Source organism: Phascolarctos cinereus, unplaced genomic scaffold (assembly GCF_003287225.1).
Source record: "Phascolarctos cinereus isolate Bilbo 61053 unplaced genomic scaffold, phaCin_HiC Scaffold_2;HRSCAF=192, whole genome shotgun sequence".
NCBI lineage: Eukaryota > Metazoa > Chordata > Mammalia > Diprotodontia > Phascolarctidae > Phascolarctos > Phascolarctos cinereus.
In genome coordinates this window covers 295,808,802-295,833,244 of record NW_027555625.1, presented here as the reverse complement: position 1 = coordinate 295,833,244, position 24,443 = coordinate 295,808,802, and the positions used below count along the sequence as shown (strand labels likewise).

Sequence of the window (24,443 nt, the reverse complement as noted above, 5' to 3'; positions counted from 1 at the left end):
GCTGGAATTCTAAAAATAAAACTAAAAGAGTAGCATCACTGAAAGAGGCTATTCAAAAGAGTAATTCAAGGATCCATAATTTTGTTGGTGAGAGCACTCCCTCCAGCAATACAGGCCCCTCCCTTAATCAATGGAGCAGCTATGGCCGGAAACAGACACCCCTGGTGGCCAGTCTTCTGGTAATGAGTCTCTCTGCAACCAGGTTCATCCTCACTATGGATGCACAGTCCATTAACTCCACGTGGATGACCCCAGCTCAGTGGGGCCTGCCAGAACTAGTTTTCTGCTGTTTTAGCCATAAAATCCTCCCATGGTCACCTCCATGTCATAATAAAGCATCAGTCTTTATTTCACGGAAATAATTACGTGATGATAATTGACATTTTCATAGCATATTAAGGCTTATAAAACCATTCACATATTATCTTGTATACTGCACACAACACTATAGGCAATAACTATATCCAAAAAAGAGACCTGGTCAAAGCTGAGAGCATAACCACATCCAACTGCATAACCTGGGCGTGAGGTCACAGGTTCAATAATCCAATGAGCATCAGGATATTGAGACAGACATAGAGAATGCCAGTTTACTGTGTGCCCAGGCATATGTGATCTTTTCAAGCCCAGTTGTGTGGAGCTATTCCACCCCCTCCAGCTCCTTCAGCTGCTATTCCCAGCCTCTATTAACTGCCATAGTAACCAAAGAACCAACATAGACAGGCACAGATCTGTGGGCAGGAGCATCATTTATTGCTGTTGTTTATCTCCCAAAAGCAGAGGGAGAGCTGTGCCCTGCAAAGATTATCAGAGGCTGAAAGCAATTATTGCTAGTTGATCTTATCCGCCTTCTTTAATTTCTGATTTTCCCAGGAAGTTCAAGGGACCCAAATCTATACCAAACTCTGACTTTCATGCCCATTAAGTGCTTAGATTCTTCCATAGGGTGACCAGGCACTGGTGAAGTCAGTGGGGCAATTGTAATCGTAATAGGGAGACACTTGTAGTACATAGGGAAGTGGTGTTAAAAGTAGAAGTAGAAATAGTTAAAAATAGAAGTCGAAGACCTGCATTAAAATCCTACCTTAGATAATTACTGGTTGTGTGACCCTAGGTAAGTCATACTCCCTTGTGCCTTGGGTTTCTAATCTGCAAAATAAAAATAATACTATCTGTAGCACCTATATCACAGGGCTGTTACGAAGATCAAATGAGATAATATAGGTAAAGCACACGGGAAACATTAAGGTGCTACATAAATGTCAATCATTATCATTATAAAGGTCTTGCAATACTAGCCAAGCTGTGGCAGGCTCGGTTGTGGTTAGACCCACTGAAGTGGGAAGTGTGGAAGGTGGCAGCATGACCTGTATGGGTTATTCTCCATCCAAGCCAAAACTACTTATAAGTCTTACATGTACTCTCCTTGTTTCTGTATAACTGTAATTAACCTGTCCAAAATTATGGAAGAAAAGAAGCCAGGTTCCCTCAACTCCCAGATGTCAACCTACTAGAGACAGGGTAGTAATCTCAGATTATACAGGGGAAGCAGGAATCATCACAGATCACTCCCAAAATATACGTTTCTGGGGTGAGTGCAAGGGGAGTAACACAGCATGTCAGATCTTAATAAGACACCAACGGAATCCTGACATCACATGCTCCCTGACCACCATTGCCCAGAGACTGGAATAATCATAACAATGCAGAGCAATCAGTGAAAGCAGCACACTTGACCATTGTATAGCCATGCCTGGGAGTCCTGCCTGGCTCAGTCTCACTAACTACAGAACTCTATCTACAAGATATACAAAGCACAGTAGTGCTATACACATTGCTTTCTTCTTTTAAAGAGAGGCAGCAGGGAATATTGAGATTCACTATCATATGTGGATAGGACCTTGGACTCACAGTTAAGAGACCAGTTGGAACTCGTTACACCAACACCGAATCCAACTGATCTAGGATCGTATACTGCGTATATAGCTTTAGTAACTAAGAGACTAAATAACTTGCCTAAAGTCATAGAGCTAGAAAGTGTTAGAGGCAGATTTTGAACACAGGGCTTTCTGACTCTAAGCTCAATGGTATAGCCATTTTTCCATGATACCTCTGAAATCTTCTATGACGCCTTATTTTGCCTCTCGGAAAATATACAACTTCATTGACCTTGCATTTAAAGCCCTCTAAATCCTGGCTCCCCCCTACCTTTCCAGAATAATTTCATAGTATTCCTTTTCATTTCCCAAAAGCAGAGGGTGAGCTGGGCCCCTGCAAAGATTATCAGGACCTGAAAGCAGTTATTGCCAGTCAGTGTTACCTGCCTTCTGCAATTTCTGACTTTCCCAGGAAGTTCAGGGGACCCAAATCTACACCAAGCCCTCCCTTTCGTGCCCATTTATTGCTTAGATCCTTCCACTCTGTGTTTCAGCTAAACCGATGTGCTAACTGTTCTCCAAACTGGGCATTCAGTCTTCTACTTTCATGCCATCACAACTGTCCCCCTGTTTCTAGAGTAATTAATCCCTTCTTACCAGTGCTCCTTAGACTCCAAACTTCCTTCGAGGCTCAACTCAGGTTCCACCTCCAAAATAAAGCCTTTCCCAATATCCCCAGGTCATTAATTCTCTCTCCTCCCTCAAGTGTATTTATATGTGTACATATCGGTTCCCCTTAGTACAACCAAGTCCCATGAGAGCAGAAACTGTTTTTCCTTGTTGGAGTGTGAGATGTCATCCCCAGTCCCTAGCACAGTCTCTATACATGGCCCTGTTTAATTGATTTTTTTATTGCTATAGGTAAGTAACTTCCTCCAGCATTATAGATTTGTACCTTCTTGGAAATGTCCAGTCTTACAGAGTTGCCTGAGGCATCGAGAAGATTAAGTAACTTACCCAGGGTCACACAGCCAGTATTTGTCAGAGGTGGGCCTTAAACCCAGGTTGTCTTGACTCTGAGCCTGTCTCTCTATCCACTATCCAATGTGGCCTTGCATCATGATCATTGAATTTCTTTGTTAATTGAATTTCTCTTCATTCTATTTCATCTTATTCAATTCAACCATCATTCCTTCTACATAACACTCCCTCTCCCATCTCCATGCCTTTGTATATGTTCTCCGCCATGCCTTGAAATGCTCTCCTTCCTCATCTCTGCCTCTTAGAATCCCTAAAGTTCAGCTGAATTGCCACGTCCTCCAGGAGGTCTTTTCTAGTCCACTCATCCCACCTACTAGTGCCTCCCCTAGAATATTGCTTTGTCTTTGCCTTGTACACATTTTGTATTGACTTATGTGTGTATGTTATTTTCACCAGTAGAATCTAAACTCTTCAGAGTCAAGAACTGATCCATTTTTGTCTTTTTTATCCCACCCCCACCCTCAGCACCTATCATATAACAGGCACATTTGAATCAATACTTGTTGCTTGCTTAATTTTAATTTCTTTCACCCACCAACCTTCAGGCAGGCTTGTCTGGAGGCTCATCTAAAGTGTCAGGATCTGCCTTCCTTGTTTCCTGCTCTGACCATAACAAAGAACCTGCCCCAAGGCCCGTCCTCCCTTGCAGCAGGACAGAACACACTCCTCCTTAATCACTTCTGTGATACTGTCTAAACTCATCCAGGCAGTTTTTCATCTTTGGATCCATTTTCTATTCTCCATTTATGTTATCTTTCTGGCACTGGTGACTAGCAGAACATATCCTCCCCTATCTTCCTTAATCTCCATCAAGATCATATTACATGCCTTGAGTGATTTTTTCATTCCACATCCAGTTTGTTTTATCAAGGTCTGTCTCTGAGCTAGTCACCTTGGCTACCCTCTGCAGCTTGGGAACATACTACTTGAATCTAAGAAAAGAAAATACCCGACAGGTTGCCCATCAAACATAATTTCATTTTTTCTAGCTAGGGATACAAAAGAAGGCTTCTAAGTTAGCCATGAAAAGCTTGGGGGAAATTGTGGCCCACCGTGAAACTCTTTTGTGGATGTAAGTTCATCACTGTTCTGATCAACCCGACCTTGATTATAGGATCACAGATCTTTAACACTCTTGCTCACATCTTCCCTTTTTCAAGGTTTCAGTTTTCCAATTCTATTAGGGTGGGAGAGAGACTGACCTTTCGGAGAGTCACAGCTTCCAGGGACTCAGGAAGGCAGATATTGGGGGATTTCTGTCTACCAGCAGACACCAATTGTCAATATTTCACCATATGTTATTAAAAAAAAGAATGGGTTATGGAGCTTGCATAGAGGGAGAAGGGACTTTGGTTTTCCTCTCCAGCTAGTTGAGATTATCACAAAAAGTAAAGAGCAAATAACAGAGATATAAATACCAGCAAAATACAAAGATTATTTCTAAGCCATCCTTTACAAGGTGTAAAGGAATACCCTGATTGAATTGGAAGAGTAGTTGATCCATTGGCTAAGAGGAAATTGGCCATGTCCTTGGAGACCTTTAAAAAACTTACCCTGGCAAGCCCTGGATGTAGTCAAACAGTTTAAGGGTTAGAGACTTCAAGGTATTGAAGGTGGTGGTCAATTATGTAGGGTGATCCTTGTGCCTCTACAAGAAGCCAATAAGGGGGGAAGAGTCTCTCTCCTTCCTGTCATCAGCCATGGTACCTAGCAACTATCTAACTAGTGGGTGATTCCCATATTCAACAAGGAGTACTTTAGAGAGCCATAGAATTCAAGGGGTAAAGCAAAGACACACCCTCTCCAAGCAGACAGATGCAGGTAGCATCCATAGCAGAAAGCAGCTTCAAGGAGCAAGACTTCTGGCAGCAAAGAAGAGAGCTGACTGTGGCTTTGAGAAAGAATTAGCTCTAGCATTTAGCTGAGGCAGCTAGGTGATGCAGTAAATTATGTGCTAGGCCTAGAGTTAGGAAGATTCATCTGCCTGAGTTCAAATCTAGCCTCAAACAATTCCCAGCTGTGTGACCCTGGGCAAGTCATTTAACTCCATTTGCCTCAGTTTCCTCATCTGTAACATAAGCTAGAGAAGGAATGGCAAACTACTCCAGTATCTAAGAAAACCCCAAACAGTGTCATAAAGAGTCGGACACAGCTGAAAAATGACTGGACAATTTGAGAGTCAAGCTGTGGAAAAGTGCACATCCAAGGAGCCCAGATGAGCAACCCAACCAGCAGAGACATTGTATCCAGAGTGAAACAGCATGAAGACTTTATAAGAAAAGAAGGAATATGAAGGCTCTGTAGTACTGGTGATAAGCTGATTTGGCCACACCAGGTTACTCTAGGTTAGTATTTACTTTCCCCCTAACTCTATGTGTTTATGGAAGAATGAGCCCCAAGCTTTGGGGGGCTATGTTGTGTTGCTATTATTCATACCATGCTATCTTAGTAAATGCCTTTACTTGGAGGTAATTGTTTCTGGCTATGCTACATACTATGTTTCTAGATACTATATTTAGAGGTACCCCTGTGGGGTTAGGATATCTCCTCTACTGCTCTCTGTTTGAGCCCCTTTCCTCAGCCCCACTGTTAGTCATCAATGACTAGAATCCCAGTTCCATTTAAGTATTTAACACCAATTAGTTTTTACAAAGAGATATTAATTTCAAAGATATGGCAAGTATAAATATGAGAAGAATGGTTTGCCCATCAGCTTTTGTGGATGTAAAACAAAGCACAAAACATCCACAAAACCCAACAGCTGGGGGGGGCAATACTCTCCTTTATACCATCTTGGTCCCTAGAGAGAGTGGGCTCAGACTCATTGTAGCATCTAGATAGTATTGGTCCCCACAAATTCTCATCTAAACATAGGATTTCTGTTGAATGACTCCTCATCTCAGCTATTACTGAATTGGGTCACAAAAGACACTCCTTGCTCCTTGGGGCCCCAAAGTTGGTGTGACTGCAAAACCCAACATGAAATCAATTCCTGGACCCCTATACTCCTAGACCTCTGACCTTTCAAAAGTCACAAGGTCATACCTTTCAGATTAATCTGCACCTAAAATGGAAGAACAAATACTGAGGCAAAGAACCAAGGTGACTTTTCACAGGGCCAAATGTCAGCTTTGCATCGGGAGGGCCTGAGTCCTCTCCTCTGACATCACTGGGTCTCACCAGATACTGTCAACCAGGGAGAGATCACATGAAGAGAAGGTTTCTCCGCAGCAGGAGAAACAAGCAAGGGTCCTTTTGACAAGTCAGTGCTTTTTGAACATACCCCAAAGACAACTCAAAAAGTCTCCTCCTGCTCACTACATGGTTAACAGACCTAGAACCTGTTCCTAAATGTCAACACATGCTCCAGCACCTCTCTGAGGCACTTCTATTACATTCCATGGTGAGTTTCCCTAGGCTCTTAGGCTTCCATGTAGAAAAGTACATCATCAGCACTCTGGGTATGCTCATAAAGACTGGGCTTAGTGACCACCAACCTCCCCTGATATATAAAACACTAAAATTAGCAAAACAAGGAAGAGATCCTTAAATGAACCAATCTTGAATACAAAAATCAAATAATCCACAAAGTCACTACCAAAGGACTAAAACTCCTGGATATAAAAGTAGATTCTTAATAAGCAATTAATATTTATGCTTATAATCATTATTCTGAAAGAGAAGGCATTCAACCAAACTCCTTTTATGAGATAAAAATGATCCTGATAACCAAACCAATGAAGGATAAAACAGAAAGCTAACTATAGACCAATCTTATCAAGAAATATTGATGTAAAACATTTACATAAAATCTTAGCAAAACAACTATAGTAATATGTCCAAAAAATTGTTCCCTACTTTCAAATTAGATTTATACTTGGAATATAAAGAACATCAGCAAAACAATTAGTATAGTTATTCAACTTGGGAGTTAATAATTTCATTAATATGAGGGATTCCCTCTACCAGTACAGATCAGCAATTGCTCTGTAATTTATCCTCTTAGTTGCCTGGGCCCTGAGAAGTTAAATAACTTGCTTAGAGTCATACAATGACAGTATTTGTCAAAGGTGAAACATATCAATAAACAGAAAATTTCATCAAAATAAACCATTCATTTATGCTTTTTAAAAATACTAAAAGAAAAAAGTATAGGTATAGAAAGGCCATTTCTAACTAATAGCAAAAAAAGAAAGATGTATATGCATATATACACATATAAGTATATGTACACACATATGTGTATACACAAATATAGTAATATATTCAAAAGGTTATTGCCTATTTTCCAATTAGATTTATACATATATGCTCTCATAAGAACCTTGGAATTGATTGTGCGACATGGGAGACACTGGCACAGGACCACTCAACATGGCGTACCCACATCAGAAAAGGTGCTGTGTTCTATGAGCAAAGCAGAATTGAAATAGCTCAGAAGAAGGGCAAGATGTGCAAATTTAGAGAATCCACCCAAAAGTTCACATGGACTATTTGTGCTTGACCTGTGGTAGAACATTCTGAGCTAGTATTGGTCTGATCAGCCACAGTCGGACATGCTGGAACCTGACTCTAGCAAAGTGATGTCATTTTAGTTCTCTTTGAGAATAAAGGACAACAACCACATATATATAAATGTATACACCTATTGATTTATACATCTGAACAGATGCACATATATACATACACATACATGCATTTATACTTATATGTATGTTATATATAAATATATATATGTATAGGTGTATAAATCTAATTGGAAAATAGGGAATAATCTTTTGGGTATATTACTACCATTGTGTTACTATAGTTGTGTTCCTTCTCTTTCATATTCACATATGTTTGTGTTTATATGTATAGGTGTATACTATATATAAATATATACATACATATATGTATACATATATGTATGTATGTATCTATACATGTGAATAAACATGTACACATATCTACACACAGGCGTATGTGGGTATAGGTGTGTATATATATACATATACATATAAATATAGTTAATCAAGTGATTTCAGACAGGGAAAGAGGGACAGGCATCTTTGGAGAGCTAGCATGTGTATGAGTATGGACACAGAAAGGAGAGGATAGGGTAAAAACAGGCCAAAAATTGAACAGACGGGAAAAGAGAGAAAGAAGGTCAAGGAGACAGTAGGCCCAACTTAGAAGAGAGAAGTTGAGAGAGGCCCCGTTAGGTAATCTAATTTCTAATTGGATGAAAGATTAGGGAATTTCCAAGTTGAGAGAGAGAGAGTGAACAGGTACAATTTCCTGAAATCAGAAAAAGAGCTCTCCCACACCCTCAAGCGTCTGTATACAATCAAAGGAACGTGAAACAATAGCTGATTAATCAATATGGAGCCAGTTTTCAGATAAGACACATGGGTTGCTTGAGAAGTACAATTGTGAGAAAACTCTTTGCATTGATCTTTGGATCTCACCAGGTTTCTGATCAGCATAACCTAGGTCCTTAGTTAAGGATCTCTAAATAGGAAGTAGAGGTGATCCAGCTTCCCTCCACACAGGGCTAGGTTCAAACAATACAATAAGGTTTTCTCACAATTCCCACAATTGAATAAAGTTTCCTCACAAGAAAGAAATTTGACTAGACCCATAACTGAGCTAGCTCCAGAGGCGCAAGATGGAGTCAATGTGATTCACTCAATTCCCACTATCACTTGCTGCTCCCATCCCCTTAATTCCCTCAGCAGGGAGGAACCAAAGGTTCTGAACCTAGAGGCCTGGACTGAGAAAGAGATGATATTTTAAAGGGATCAGAGGGTAGGATCAGGACAGGGCAAAGAACTCCCCTTTCCATTTTATTACCACGTGGATTTTATTTTCCTTTCCAACTTCCGAGTGGTATTATGTAAGAATTAATATGTGTATGTGTATATGTATGTTTATATGTATGTATTTATCTGTGTAGAGATATAGCTAGCTATAGCTACGTATTTGACACTAGCTACGTGACCCTGAGACAATAACTTGACCTCTCCGAGTCTCAGTTTCCTCATCTCCAAAATAAGGATAATATTCCCATTACCTTTCTGGCAAGGTGATTGTGAGAACACCCCATAAATTTTACATCACTGTTCAATTGTACAGTGCTGTTCGATTGTTTAGGCAACGATCCATGACCCTGTGGACCACAGCACACCAATACCATCCATAGCATTTTCTTGGCAAAGTGGTTTTGCCTGGAATGGTTTTGCCAATTCCTTCTCCAATGGATTAAGACAAAACAGAGGTTAAATGACTTACCCAGGGTCATAAGTGTCCGAGGCTAGATTTGAATTCAGATCTTCCTGACACCAGGCCCAGTGCTTACCCACTGAGCCACCTAGCTGATTGCTACAACTCTCAGTCGACTACTACTAGTTAGTTGGTCAGCCAACAAATATTTATTAGGCATCTGCTCTGTACAAGACATGGTGCTAAGTGCTGAGGATTCAAAGAAAGACAAAGCCCTGCCTCCAAGGAGCTCACATGCTACTGGGAGAGACAACATGCAAACAATTATACACATACAAGGGTATTTGGAAGATGATCTCAGAGGAAAGACACTAGCAGTGGAGGTGACAAGAAAGGTCTCCTGTAGAAGGTGGGGTTTGACCTAAGTCTACTTAAATCACTATTTGTATATAGTTGTTATCGCTGTTATTACTATTGATGTTATTATTATCATAAAGTAATTACTGATTATTGATTATTTTTCACCTTTGCTCATTTTCTCTCTCTAGCTTTCCTCGTGGTCCAGGTACTGGGTAACACTGTCAGGATCAACTCTGCTATACTTTGGAGCAAAGTCCTTACGGGGTACTGACAGAAAACATGTAAGTAACAAATGAGTTTCATATAAAGATGTCCCAAGGCAATAGATTTCAAGATTGGGAATGTCAGAAGATACAGGGACTGAGGTTTCCAAGGGTGCTAATGAATTATTAAAGTGCCACATCCAGTCAGAGCTACGAAGCAGTGGAGGTCCATGAAACCAGATTATTGGTAGACTGAGAATCAAGGGACAAAGTCATAATGGATCCCAATTAAATTTTTTAGTGATTTGAAATTTAAAAAGCTTTTGGTTTGGTCTGTCTGAGGGCATAGGAAAATGGAAGGGATAGGCAAATGTGGTGAGAGAAATTTAAAAAGCGAGCACCTCACAAGTGATTTGTCTCATGAGATAAATTTAGTCTCATATGCTTCTTGGTATTGTTTCTCTTTTCATATGTATATGTTGCCTCCCTAATTAGACTGTAAGCTCCTTGCATGTTGAACATGGCAGAGGCTCAGTAGTAATACATAACTATGGAAGTATATGGCTGAAAGTTGAGGGGTTGTAAGGATAACATGTTAGAAGTTATCAACATGAATCTTAAAATCCCTGAGAATAGTCTTAGGAATATAGATTTTGAGCTTGGAGGAAACCTTAAAAGTCATCTACTCCAACCCTTTCATTTTAAAAATAAGGAAACTGAGGTCTATTGAGGTTAAACGATCTGCCCAAGATCACACAGGTAGCAAGTAACAGCAGGGTTTGGACCCCTGTCCTCTATATCCCAATGCATCATTCTCTTAACCACCCTCTGCTCTCTCCCTTCCCATATAATTTCTGGTATTGTTGGTTCTCTTTCCCCTTGTGTATGCTTTCTCCCTAATTGGATCCATGAGATCATAGGGTTTGTCTGAGGCCCCTCTCTACCTCACAAGGCATCTTGAACCTAGCAGAGGCTAAGGAGTTATTTGTAGATTGTCAGTGTGTTCATCCTGATGACAGAACCAGGTACAAAGGTCATTGAAGAAGTTGGGAGAGTAACCTAGGGACTGATAAATAATGGCAACAAAGATGGAGGGATAAATTATTAATAAATTGTGTGGACTTTGACAGTTGGTAAGATGTGAATTTGCTCTCTGCTTCCGTTATTGTGTTTGGTCTCTTCCAGTATAAATCCACACCTGGAAAAAAAGTCTCCATTGTTGGTTGGATGGTTCAGTTACCTGATGATCCTGAGCATCCTGATATTTTCCAGTTGAATAACCCTGACAAAGGTATGAAGACTGGAAAATGCTCTCCTTTTTTCCCTTTGAATGGTTCCCATTTCATTCAGCAGTGATTGTCAGCAAATATTTTGTCATTCGAAAGCATTCAGTCAACAGATGTTTACTAATCACTTACTATGTGCGCTGGGCCCTTAAGGTACTGTAGGATAAAAAAAAAACAATAAGATGTGCTGGTTGAGTTTGAATGCAAAGGATATAGACAAAGTTGACCTAACTACAGGATTTGTTAAAGGATATACTTATACAAGGGCACAAGAATACATGTATACATGTGCTTCACGGCCAACTACTCTGTCCCCATCTTTTCTAACCTAGGAGAATGAACCTGTACATGGGAACTGCTCCTAGAAGCTTGGATCTATTTAAAGAACAGTAGACTGACCACCAGGGAGCTCACACATTCTAGAGGCTGTGTGGTTTTATACTGAGTTAGAGAAAGGGACTAGAAGCCCCTTCAAATGCACTGATCTTGAATAGATTAGATAAGGTTAAACACAGCAATTGGTAGAATTCCTTTGGAGTCATTCAGGAACTACATTCACGGCTATTCATCACTTATAGGATCATAGAGCTAGAAAAAAACCTCAGAGATTATCTAGTCTAATTATACATATGAGGAAACAGAGGCCCAGAGAGGCTTGAACTGAAGCCAGTTCCTCCCGTTACAGAGCCAGTATTCTTTCCACAATAACTATCTCAAATTACCTTCTCCTCTGGGCAAAGGGGTTGATAATTTCATAACTAACAGAAGGGTAGATTTCATAAACTTTACTGCACAAGGGAGAGATAAGGCACCAGGAATCTCTGATTTGAGCCAGAAGGAACATTAGAGATTATCTAATCCAATTTTCTTATTTTACAGAAAATTAAACAAAAACCCAGAAATATTGTGATTTTTCCATTCTTACACAAGTGGATCATTGTACCTCTTACATATTTATAGTTGGCTTTCTGTAAAAAAAGAAGGAAAAAGCTTTTGCAAAGAAAAGATGGCTACTCCAGAGTCTTTTACAATGGTTACACAGGCCTGAGCATGCAAACCTGATAGTTTCTGTTCTCCAAAGCATTCCATCCTTTATCCAGATGAATATGGAATCAGTCTTAGAAGTCTTCATTAGTCAAAAACAGTGCTAATGGCACAAATATATGAAAATTATGAATTTAAAACAAATATTCACATTTGAGATCTCTCTTCTGGACATGTAATGTAAATGGTGTCTATTATATGCTGCTGCTGCTCTTCTTCTTCATGTCTGGACATGGGATGGCAGCTCAATGAAAACTTAGAGCCTTGTTGACTTGATTTTCACCTACAGGTATGGTCTTTTGGAGAGGGTAGAAGGAACAACACAGGGACATTCTGGCTGCGACTATATAATACAGCCAAAACCAGCCTAACTTGGCTTTTGAAGTTTAGTGTTGCAGTCTCTAGAAATATTGATTCCTGAGAAGAGGCTCAGAGCCGGGGAGCCATCGAACCAAGTTTAGAGGAGCTTCAGAACACAAGAAAAATTTTTTACGAAGGGAGTGATGAGCTATAAGAAATGATTGCCATGGGAACTAACAGACACTAGAAGATTGTGTTAAGGGGTTGTTGTTCAGTCATTTTCAGTCTGTCTCATTCTTTGTGACCCCATTTGTGGTTTTCTTGGCAAAGATACTAGAGAGGTTTGCCATTTCCTTCCCCAGCTCATTTTACAGATGAGGAAACTGAGGCAAACAGGGTTAAGTGACTTTTCCAGGGTCACACAACTAGTAAATGTCTGGGACCATATTTGAACTTAGGAAGATGAGTCTTCCTGACTCCAGGCCCAGCACTCTATCCACTATATCACCTAGTTGCTTATATTAAGGGGATGACCCCATAAAGATGCCTGGTGATTGATAGTGTATACCATTGCATGCAGGAAACTTAGTCCTTTACCATGCAAGGGCACACCAGGGAAGGAGCTGTCAACACACTGGGACAGAGAAAGTACAAATGTGCGTGTATAGATGGAGGAAAGGGAAGCAGAGGAAGTGAAGCAGCTGAAAAGCCTTATTGAATCATCCCCCTCTCTTGTCAAGGCAATACTTTGAATATCAAAGGCAGACAAAGCTTAATGCTAGAGATCTGACCCAGTCACCTGCCTCTCTACCTGCTGTCTCGAGACCATGGAAACCAGGGACCTTCTGGTCTACAGCGTTTGGTCCACTTACGTGTCAGTCTCCCGCAGAACAAACCCAATCAGGGAAAGGTCTAGCGAACTGTATGCAATCTCTGTGTTTCCATGGAGAGCAAGAACCCCTGATAGGATATCTGTTTATATCAATGGATAACATGAGGAAACTGGAAGCTGGCTTCATTTGGTAAGATGAGGAAGGAAAATCACAAGTAATGGAAAAACTGGACCCTAACGGGGTACATTTGGCTTAGGTCTAAGAGAATAGCTGAGGACTCCATTAGTACTGCACCTAGGGATGAAAGAATAATCCTTACACTCAGATCCAGACTAGAAGGGGGCAAGCAAGGTCTGTGGCCCTACCTCTATTTTCTGTGAGCTCTTTATATCCTCACTAGGTTCTTTGGTTTCCCTCAAGTCCCAGCTAATACTCTACCTTCTATAGGAAGCCTTTCCTGATCCCTCTAATTCTCTCTACTTTCTCCTGTGTATAGCTTGTTTGTATATGTTTGTTTACATATTAGTTCCTCCTTCAGACCAGGAGTTTCTTGAGAGCAGAAGCTGTCTTTTGCCTTTCTTTGTATGTTGAGCACTTAGCAGTGCCTGGCACATAGTAGGTGCTTAATAAATGTTTATTGACTGCCTGCCTGACTGAATCACTTCATTTTTCTATGTAGTCACCTGGGTTATCTAGCTCCATCTGTAACTTTATGTTAATTTTAACTCTGAGACCTTTGTGTTTGGCCCTTTCCTAACCTGACAACTTCTTTAACGTGGTAGGCAATGTTTACAAGTTTCAGACTGGCTCCAGATTGCACGCAATACTGTGGCACAAGCACTTGGATGATGCATGTAAAAGCAACAGGCCTCAGGTAAGGGGGACGAGGTTTTTTTGGTACCTCATTGACTTCCCTCAGGTTCTAGAAGAGGACAGCTTTTGAGAGTCAGTCATTACCAGGATCCTCTGCATTCCCAGAGCATGCTAGCTGTGATACTGTGAGAGCTCTCCATTGAATGTGAAACTGGAAGACACCTTAGAAGAAAGAATTTTAAAGCAGGAGAGACATTTAAAACACAGGATGCTTAGAACATTAGAACATAAAAAACAGAGAAAGAAGGGAACCACTTAACACAGAATTCTAGAATTAGAGGTGACTTTAGGATATTAGAACATAGAATATGGTGAACAAATTTTCAAGATTATCTATCTAATTCAACCTCATTATTTTACAGAAGAAGAAATGAAGCCCAGACAGATAAAGTGACTTACTCTTGAACACAGAGGTAGTAAGGAGAGGGAGCTGGGATTTCTGCCCAGCTTCAGGGTTCTCTCCAGGTCATAGTTCTTGGCTCTTTCCATGTGACACTTTCTAGAACTAAGTTAAAGTCCAGACTAGTGAGTCCTAGATTTGGAGTTTACACACCTGGATTTGAATCCTAATCTGCTGTTTGCTACTTGAACAAGGGCAGAATATTTTACTTCCTAGGCCCTTGGTCCTCTTTACCTTCTTTAAAATGAGGTGATTGAACTAGCTGATATCTGAAGTCCTTGAGAGCTATAAATCCTTTTATACAATGATCATTTTCTCTTTCCAGAAGGGAAGGCCTATGATGGGAAGTGGCTGGTTGCAGGTCAAAATCAGAATCCTATCTCAGCCATACTAAGGTGTCTCAATGTCTTTGTCCTCTTTGTAGTTAGACAGGTAGACGATTAGCAGGTAGGTGAGTATGCTAGCAGCATAGGGATGAAGATACAGCCTCCTTTATCTCAAACAGTTATATATTTAAACATGTTTTGATGGGGTTTATATCTAAGTCTTTCAAAGAATCTGTATCAGAGGTTTTTAACCTTTTTTGTGACATAGAGCTCCTTTGATAGTCTGGTGAAGCCTAAGGGCCGCTTCTCAGAATAATTTTTTTCTAAAAACTTCATAATTGAAGAAAATGTTAAATTTTAGTTTGAGGAAGATTAGCAAAAATAAAGATGTAATTTCTCCCATACAAGTTCTAAGAACCTATGAAATCTATCAATGAATTCAGATTGGGGGGCGGGGGGAAAGGAGGTATGAATCTCATGTTAAAAACCCACGATCCAGATTGGTATCCACTTCTGCTGCTAACACCGTCGTACTCAGGTCCCCCATAGGCTTAGGCCAAAGCTATGCCTAAGCAAGATAGAGAAGAACTGGTTGTTGTAGTGAGGGGGGAGGGGGGAGAATAGTCTTTCTAACTATCTGCAGAGATGTTCACCTCTATACTCTGTCTTGCTATACCAACTTTGAAATGTTCCCTCTCCAGCTTCTCAGATAATATAGAAAATACTGTTGAAAAATTATTTGGAAGGGAGGTGGCCCCAGCCTTCAGACTCCTAGCAGAAGACTTAAAAAACCCAAGGGAGATTTTTTTTTAAAATCTTGTTTTGAATTATCTCCAGAAATGGAATCTGCATCCAAGCTTTTCACATTTGAGAAATTCATCCAATAAACAATGCTCACTCTACCATTGCTGCTAGTCTTTTGGTCTTGATGGCTTCTGAGGTCCCTTCCAAGTCTGTGATCAAAATCCTGTACATACCAGTTCAGGTGGGGTTTCCTCTAAGTCTATTACTAGAATCACCCACTTGTTGATCATTAAGGTTCCCAGTAATGGAGGACAAAGTGGAATATTGGATGGAGTACTGGCCTTGGAGTCAGGAAGATCTGAGTTTGAATCCTGCCTCAAGCCCCTACTAGCTGTGTGACCCTGGGCAAGTCACTTAACTTCTGTTTCCTCACCTGTACAATGGGGATGACAATAGTACCTGCCTCACCAGATAATTATGATTTGAAATGTCTTTGTCATATTGGCTTGTAGTCATTGTTACTTCCATTGAGAACTACTTGTTCATGTCCTTCGACCATTTATCATTGAGGAATGGCTCTTAGTCTTATAAATTTGAATCAGTTCTTCATATAGCTTGGCAATGAGACTTCTATGAGAGAAATTTGCTGCAAAGCGTTTTCTCTCCCAGTTAACTGCTTCCTTTCTAATCTTAGTTGTATTTGTGCAAAAAGTTTTTAATTTTATGAAATGAAAATTGTCCATTTTATCTTCTGTGATCCTCTCTGTCTCTTGAAGTCACTTCCTTCCAAGTTTCCTATTATTTATACTCTAACAGTCATCCATCCCTGTTGGTCAAATCATGCCCAGAATAATCCTCTGTGTCATACAATCCAACTTCTGAAGAATGAAGTTATCGTTAAGACAACTTGAGAATATAAAATTCTTTGCTTTTGGCAGAAGATTATGAACAGTATTTATTTTCCACCCAAACCCTTCCCTGTTCTGAACTCCCCTATTACTGCTGAGGGCACCACCATTTCCCCATCATCCAGGCTTGAAATCTTGGTATTGTCTTCTATTCCTCTCTTACCCTCACCCCACATATTCAGTTATTGTCAAGTCTTATTACTTCTACTTTCACAACATATACATATATACATATGCATATATATACATACATATGTACATATACGTGTATGTGTGTGTGTGTGTGTGTCCCATGCCTGGAATGCTGTCTTTACTGACCTCTCTGGCTTCCTTCCAGTTCCAACTTTAAAATACCATCTTCTCCTGGAAGCCTTCCTCAACCCCTTTTAATTCCAGTGCCTTCTTTCTGTTAATTATCTCCTATTTATCCTGTATATTGCTTGATATATATTTGTTTGCATGTTCTCTCTCCCATTAGATTTTAAGCTCTTTGAGGGCAGGGACGGCTTTTGCCTTTTTTTTTTATCTCCAGCACTTAGTACAGTTTCTAGCACATAATAGATACTTGGTAAACGTGTGTGTGCACATACATACAGACATACATATATAAATGTGGTTATATATACATGTGTACACATAAATATTATGTGTGTATATTTTTATTTATATCCATATCTATCTACCTATACATCCCTTTCTCTTCACTCGCTCAGCTGCCGCTCCTGTGCAGTCTCTCATCATTTCACAGTTGGACCATTAAAACAGCCCCTTGTGATTTCCCTGCCTCTGTTCTCTCCCCACTCCAATCCATATACATAGCTGTCAAAGTGGTTTTCTGTGACACTGGCCTTGTTGCTATTTCTTGAACATAGCACTCCATCTCCTGACTCTGAGCTTTTACTTGGCTATATCCTCATGTTTGTTATGTTCTTCTTCCTCATCTTCTCCTCCTGGCTTCCCTGACTTCCTTCAAGACTCAGCTAAAATCCCACCTTCTGAAAGAAGCCTTCCCCTCCCCCTCCTTAGTGCCATCTCTCTCAGATTATCTCCATTTACATTATATACAACTTCTACATACATTTGTTTACACAATGTCTCCTCCATTGGAAAATGAGCTTCTTGAAGCAAGAACCATGTTTTTGCTTTTATTTGTCACTTAATACATGCTTATTCACTAACTAACTGGTAAAAGTCTCCCATCACTACTGTCTTGTACTCCCGTGCCAGGTTCATGATGTTAACAGAATAACTTATCCATATCCCTCTTCTGTAAAGATGGTATGTAGTATACTCTCTTGACAATATCACATCTATTTTTCCTTTAATAGATCTTTATCCAAAGGTTATCCATCCTACTTCCTTCCTTAAATTTCTAGATTTCCTCACATGGCTATGTCTTCTTAATATAGAATGCTACTCTCTTATGTATTCTATTCAGAACACTGCCATTTGGAAGAAAGACTTTTTTGTTTGACCTTGGAAGGCAGAAAAATAAACAGTGGTTCCAAGTTTTCAAGTTTCAGAAAGACAAATTTTGGCTTGATAGGAAAAATACTTCCCTAATAATCAGTATTTTCCAAAAGGAAAGTGTACTGTCTCTGTAAGAGTCTTTAATTTTATTTCATTTTTTTGATCAAGGATCCCTTTGGCAACCTGGTAAAGTCTTTTAGAATGATGTTTTTAAATGAAAAAAATAACATACATCAGATTACAAAAAGTTGTTATACTGATATGCATTTATCAATTTTTTTAAGTTTATGGCCCTCCAGTTAAGCATCCCTGTGAGATAGTGCGTCTCTCTCATTAGAAGGTTTTGAGCTAAAAATGGATGACCACTTCACTTCTGGAATAGAATTAAAGGGGATTCTAGCTCAGTTACGGGTCAGACCAAAGGCCTTTTGAGACTCATTCTAGCTCTGAGATCTTAAGAAACCTCATAATTCTTTCTTCAATAGACCAAGACTTATGTAACAATGTGCTTTTTTTTTCAGGTACCTACTAACCTTATGTCATTCGAATAAGCAGCTGCACAATGCTTGGTGTGACACAAAAGTGCCAAACTGCAGGATGGAGGAAAACTACACATACACAGAGTTAGAGAAGATCATTCTTTGGACGCCAGCTGCTAGATAGTATCACACCCACACTCAGCTGTGCAACTTCAAAGTGATTCTGATGAGCGCATGAGTGTCCCATGCAGTGACTTCCTCATTCCTACTAACTATAAGAAACCATTAAACTGTGCTGCAGGACCCACAGATCCTGGGCTAACTTGTGGCCACCAATAACCCTGGACAATTGCTGGACCATAGACTGGGCATCCCATCCTTTGCCTGTCCTTTTATAAACAGTTCTTTTTATGGTGAAGCTGCTTTCTGTGACTGAAGAACATTTAGCCCATGTTGGGTTTTCAATTCTTTCTAATGCACAAAGACAACAGGCAGTTGTTCACTTGCTGCAAAGTGTCCATTAGAGTAGATGTCATGGAACAACATTTTTATAACCTAAGTGCACTGAGTTGCTTAGCAATGTGGCTGCCTCTGATTTTGTATAACACCACACACACACACACACACACACACACACACACACACACTCCCCAGACATCTCCACCATATGTGAGCTATTTGGGAAACATGTATTTTGGCACCAGATTTGCAACCTAACTCACTTCATTTGGTTGGAAGGAGCTGCTTTTTAGATTTACATTACAACGCTGTCCAGGTAAGGTAAGAGTTCATCACTGGAGGTCTTTAAGCTGCTGCACTGTATAGAGGGGATTCTTATTCAGGTATTGAGTTGGACAAGATGCCCCCTGAGGTCCCTTCCAACTCTGAGGTTCTGTGATTCTTTGATCATCAAGGTTTTAATTCATTTTGGTTTAATGTTCCCCTTGGGTTCTCTAACTGTACACAGTTAATGCCTTAAATCGCATATTGTTTTCTTTGACTATGGGTGCTATTCCTCTGCAAAGCCTGCTCCCTGGGGCATCTCGAACTCCCTCTGACTTGGTATCCATGGAGCCTTATTATTGTCAGGTCTTCCAAGTCAGGGCCCAGCCCCAGAAAATGAGCTGTCTTTTGACCCATTCCCTTTCCTGTGGAGGAGGGTCTGGGCACTTTGGGGTTCACCTTTACTTTGCCCTTTGTGCTAAAAAAAAAAGAGTTTAAAAAGCTATTCTCCAACTGTCCCAGTGTGGCTGAGGCTTTGGGGAGATGAAAGGCAGCTATGGAGAAGCTGGGAAAGAAGAGTCACAAGAGTAGCTTTCGGGGTGACAACAGTGGTGGGCTTTTTTCCCAGCAGAGCCACCTTGGCTCCTGCTGGGCTAAACATCTTGCTCACCCATCTCCACTGCCATAGTTGATGTGTTTGGGGTTTTGATTAGTCAGGGCTGCTGAATGACACTGAGACCTGCCTGGGATCTCCCAGAATCCTGCCTACCACGTATTCCAAAGCAGCACTGGCAAATCTACGGACCCACCATTCTGAGGACCCATGAGGCAGGGAGTCCAGAAGGGAGGCAGCAGGGGCCTCAAAGCCTCCACTAGGTCATGGGATGATAAACCAAGCCCTCTGTTAGGGGAACTATTCCCATTACAGGACAGAATTTTTTCCCTATGTGTTTCCTTTGGTCTAATTTGATTTTTTTCATTCATTCATTCATTCATTAAATACATATTGACCTTTACTACATGAGAGGCCCTTTGTCAAGCTCTAGGGACATACAAAGATGAATGGGATATGATGTTTCCTGTCCACCAGGAACATGCAGCCTAGTAGGTGTGTTAAAATATGCTTTAATTCGATAAGTGGATTTTGTAAAAATTTAAATCTAAATTGTTTACTGTCTCCATGGTGAGTTTTTGAAAGGTTAGTTTTCTAAATGTCTGTGTCAGCTTTGTTAATGACACCCTTAAATGGCTTTAAAAAATGTAATGAAATTTCTGCAACTTTTATAAGGGGTAAAGTTGAAAAGTCTAAAGTACAAGGGAGGCTTTCACCAGATTGTGCGTGTCAGTGTTCCTCATGGAGGGCACACAGAGGAGAGTGAGCAGGATGAAGAGGGGGATGGAAAGCACACCATGGGAAGACTGGTTAAAGCACTTCAGGTTCTTTCTTTCTTTTTTTTTTTTTTTGGCTAGGCAATGGGATTAAGTGACTTGCCCAGGGTCACACAGCTAGTAAATGTTATGTGTCTGAGGCTGGATTTGAACTCAGGTCCTCCTGAATCCAAGGCCAGTACTCTATCCACTGCACCACCTAGCTGCCCCTCTTCAGCTTCTTTCTGAGAGACTGTCTGAAGAAGACAAGACATAGCAGGTACACGATAGCTGTCTCCATATGGGCTGTCATATGGATGAGAAAACTGATTTTTCTCAGGCTGGGAGGACAGGGCTGATAGCAATGGGTGTAAGTGTCTGAGAGACTGATAAACTTCCCAACAATAAGAGCTTTAATAGGCTGCCTCAGGAGGCCATGAATTCCAGACCCTTGGAGGTCTTTACACAGAGGTAGGATGCCCCCCTCAGAAGATATTGTCGATAAGATTCTTGCTTCAGGTTTGGGCTGGACTGCATAACCTCTGAAGTACCTTCTAACTATGAGATTTCCATGATTCTCTACCCGGCCTAAGTGCACAGAGAGCTCATGACTAGAAGATGGGACACCAGCTAATTAGTGTGTGGGGCTGCACATTTGTAAAAATCATCTTTATTATGCGGTGGTAATGTAAAGCACTTTGCAAACCTTAAAGTACTATATAAATGCTAGCTATTATTATTATTATTAAGAAATGAAGAGCTGACATCCGTATCAGGGAAGGAAAAGTACACATTAATGAAATATTATCCATGGAAATATTAAATGCTTCAAGGATCCATTTTTTTTTTTGTATTGTGTTGTCTGTGCCCAGCACAGTACCTGGCACATAGAAGGCATCTAGAAGGGAATAAGCACTTGTTAAGCACCTATTATGTGCAAGCCATGGTGCTAAGTACTTTACAAAAACTCTACTTAAATCTTTATTCGATAAATGTTTACTGAATTGAATCTGTGACCTCCTCAGTGCAGTTATACTCTCTGTAATGGTACAGATTACAATCCAGGTGTGCCTTTTCATATAAACTCCCTGAGGCCAGGGACCACTTTATTTTTGTTTTTAACTCCTCAGTAACTAGGATAGATCCTGGCACATGTAGGGGATAGGGAGAGGGCCAGGGCCTGTCACAAGGAACTCCTTATGAGAAAACACCTTCTACCAGTACATATTAGCACCTTCTGCGGAATTCCTAGTCTTAAAGAGCTACTGAGAGCAATAAGAAGTGACTTGCCCAGGGTCACACAGTCAGATATGCCAGACATAGGACTCAAACACAAATCTTCCTCACTCAGAGATCAGCTTTCAATCCACTATGCCAGTATGCCTCAATACAAAAAGATGATAATCCCTGCTCTCAAGAAGCTTACTGTCTAATGGGGGAGACAAAGAACAAGCAAATGTATACAAACAAGCTATATACAGGATAAAAAATTAACAGAGGGAAGGCACTAAAATTAAGAGGGAAAGGAAATGGATTCCTGCAAAAGGTGGGATTTTGGAGGGACCTGAAGGAAGACAGGAGGCAATGATAAAGAGGGAGACCATTGCAGGCCTATGGGACAGCCAGAGAAAATGCCCAGAACTGATAGATGGAGAGCCTTAGTATGTGTATTGATTAATCCTGAGTGATTCTTATCCAAATGCACCCATAAATCTTTGAAGGATCTAAATTCCTTCCTCTAGGTCTCACTACCTGACCAGACCCCCTCCTTTTCTGACCCTATTTTTCCTAGGTGATACCAACAAAAATGATATTGCACAGAAATCATCATTAATATATACTACAACCTGTTTACACTCAACATGCATCTTTCCATTACCTTTTGGGTTACCTGGGATTGATTCTTCATAAATTATAGTATTCTTTGATTCCCTACCATAGAACTTCACCAGAAGAATATCAGTATTAAAAAAGATAAGGTTTTTTTTTTAATCAAAGAGCATCTTAGAATCATTGAAAGTACTATAGAGTTCCCAAATCCAACCCAGCCTGCTGTTTTCTTCCTTTGCAATTGTGGACCCAGTTCAATGTCCATGTGTAGTGCTTATCTGAGCTATGTGGTACTGAGGTACTAACACAATGGACTGTTTACCAATGACAAATCAGAATTTGGACAATGGACATTCTTTATCCATTTGTTGTTTTCCGTGTGGATAATTAAACTGATCTATTTTGCATGGTCATTCATCTCACTGAAGAAGTTCTGTAGTAGTCTGGAACTTGATACAATACCACACAATGTTATGTGCAAACAGGAACCTGTAAAGGAGACCTCAACATCTATAGGGAATCTATATCTCATTTGAATTCTGCATAGGACAGTTTCCATAACATTGGTGGAACCTTTGGTGAGCGCATATCTCCCTGTTTTCTGCTTTTTTTGATACTGGTAATGGGAGAATCCTTGAACAAAATTAGGTCTGTGTATAAATCTATTCATGAATTTTATGTGATTTTAACATATCCATTGGAGATATCTTTTTGGGAGAAGAGTTCTTAAGGTTGTTTAACTCTACTGAATCAAATGCCTTTTACATCATCAAAAAACAACGTGATCTGTATTCTCTACACTTCTTATTCAGCCATGTGGCTGTGAAGATGAAATCTGGTATAGAAAATCATTTACAAAAACTTGCCTGTTCCCTTCTCATATTCCCATCAAAGATACTTTTTGATACATGTACAAGTCATTCTCATGAAGTGAAAACTGGGCATATGGATCAGGAATTTTTCACAGCTTAATTGTCTTTTTTGGTAACAACACTGTCCATAATTTTCCCCCATCACATGGCATATTCCCCTTTTTCAATTATTTTTAAAGTCAATCACTTGGTGCTTTCAAAATCATGTTGCCTCCAGCATGGGTTTCTTCTATGTGGTTAGTCTCCTATAATTATTTATCCCATCTTTATCTTCTTTAGGGCCATCCTACTTCCTTATATAGCATATCAGAGATTAAGATAATAGAGTCAAGATCTAATGGCTCCAAAGTCATCAATTACTTTTTTAAATAATTTGTTATAGAAATGCTAACAGATCGGTTATATTTTATCCATTTCCTTCCTTGTAGCTTCATCTTTAAATGCTCTTCAGATATTCTAGCTTAGTTCAACTTACTTCAATTCAATAAACATTTACTAAGAACTATATGCAAGACAGTGTGCTAGGCATTAGGAAATCAAAACCAAAAATGACATGTCCCCACTATTAGTAAACTTACATTATACCAAGTTTTATGCCAGACTTTCTTCAGACATGTTTTCCCATCGATTTCTTTTTATTGTTTTGTAAGGTGGTACTGCTTATGATCTTCCATCCTTCTCCTCCAGAGGATTTCACAAATGAGTTTGTATTCTAAACTAGTGTTACCTTTACCTGCAGTGTGTCTTTACTTTGTGATGAGATCGTGTATTTGCTGACTAATGTGTTTCTAGACTCTCTTGACCTCCTCATTGCAAAAATTGTTTAACATAATGAACATAAGCAAATTTTTTTTTCACAGAAAAGGGTAATAGTTTATAGCAATGTTGTTTCCTTCATCTATTTCTTCTTTTTAGCCTCCGTAGTTTGTTTGAATAGGTCAGATTGAAGCTGAGGTCTTTGCACAGAATTATCTCCATCTCACCTTTATCTTTTTTTCTAATTGGGCTAATTGCACATAGAAAACTGATTCAAAAAACAATTCCACAGGTAACCACTTGTTTCCTGTCCATTAAGATATAGTCTTGAATATAGATATTATTTTTGTAATACTTGCTGCTTATCATGTCTAATGCCTTCTGACTCTTTTTTTTTGTTTTTGTTTTTGTTTTGCCTTCTGACTATTAAAGAAAACATAAACGTTACACAATTGTGAGGCTTCTGTATAGTCTACATGCCTTTAGCCTCATTCATTTAATAATCCTGAACCATATTGCCCAACACATGTTCACCAACCACGGTGA

At 39.9% G+C, this 24,443-nt stretch overlaps 1 protein-coding gene across 2 annotated transcripts in view; it reads left to right on the top strand.

Moving 5' to 3' along the window:
• The window catches only part of RALGPS1 (Ral GEF with PH domain and SH3 binding motif 1), a 606,537-nt gene extending 582,872 nt beyond the window's left edge, over positions 1–23,665 (top strand). For both annotated transcript variants that reach the window (XM_020984956.2, XM_020984955.2), the window contains 4 exons: positions 9,671–9,763; positions 10,871–10,976; positions 13,931–14,022; positions 18,391–23,665. In XM_020984956.2, coding sequence (XP_020840615.1) covers positions 9,671–9,763; positions 10,871–10,976; positions 13,931–14,022; positions 18,391–18,420 — 321 coding nt within the window. In that variant the 3' untranslated portion in view covers positions 18,421–23,665. The remainder of the gene's footprint in view (positions 1–9,670; positions 9,764–10,870; positions 10,977–13,930; positions 14,023–18,390) is intronic.
• Positions 23,666–24,443: the final 778 nt, after the last annotated feature.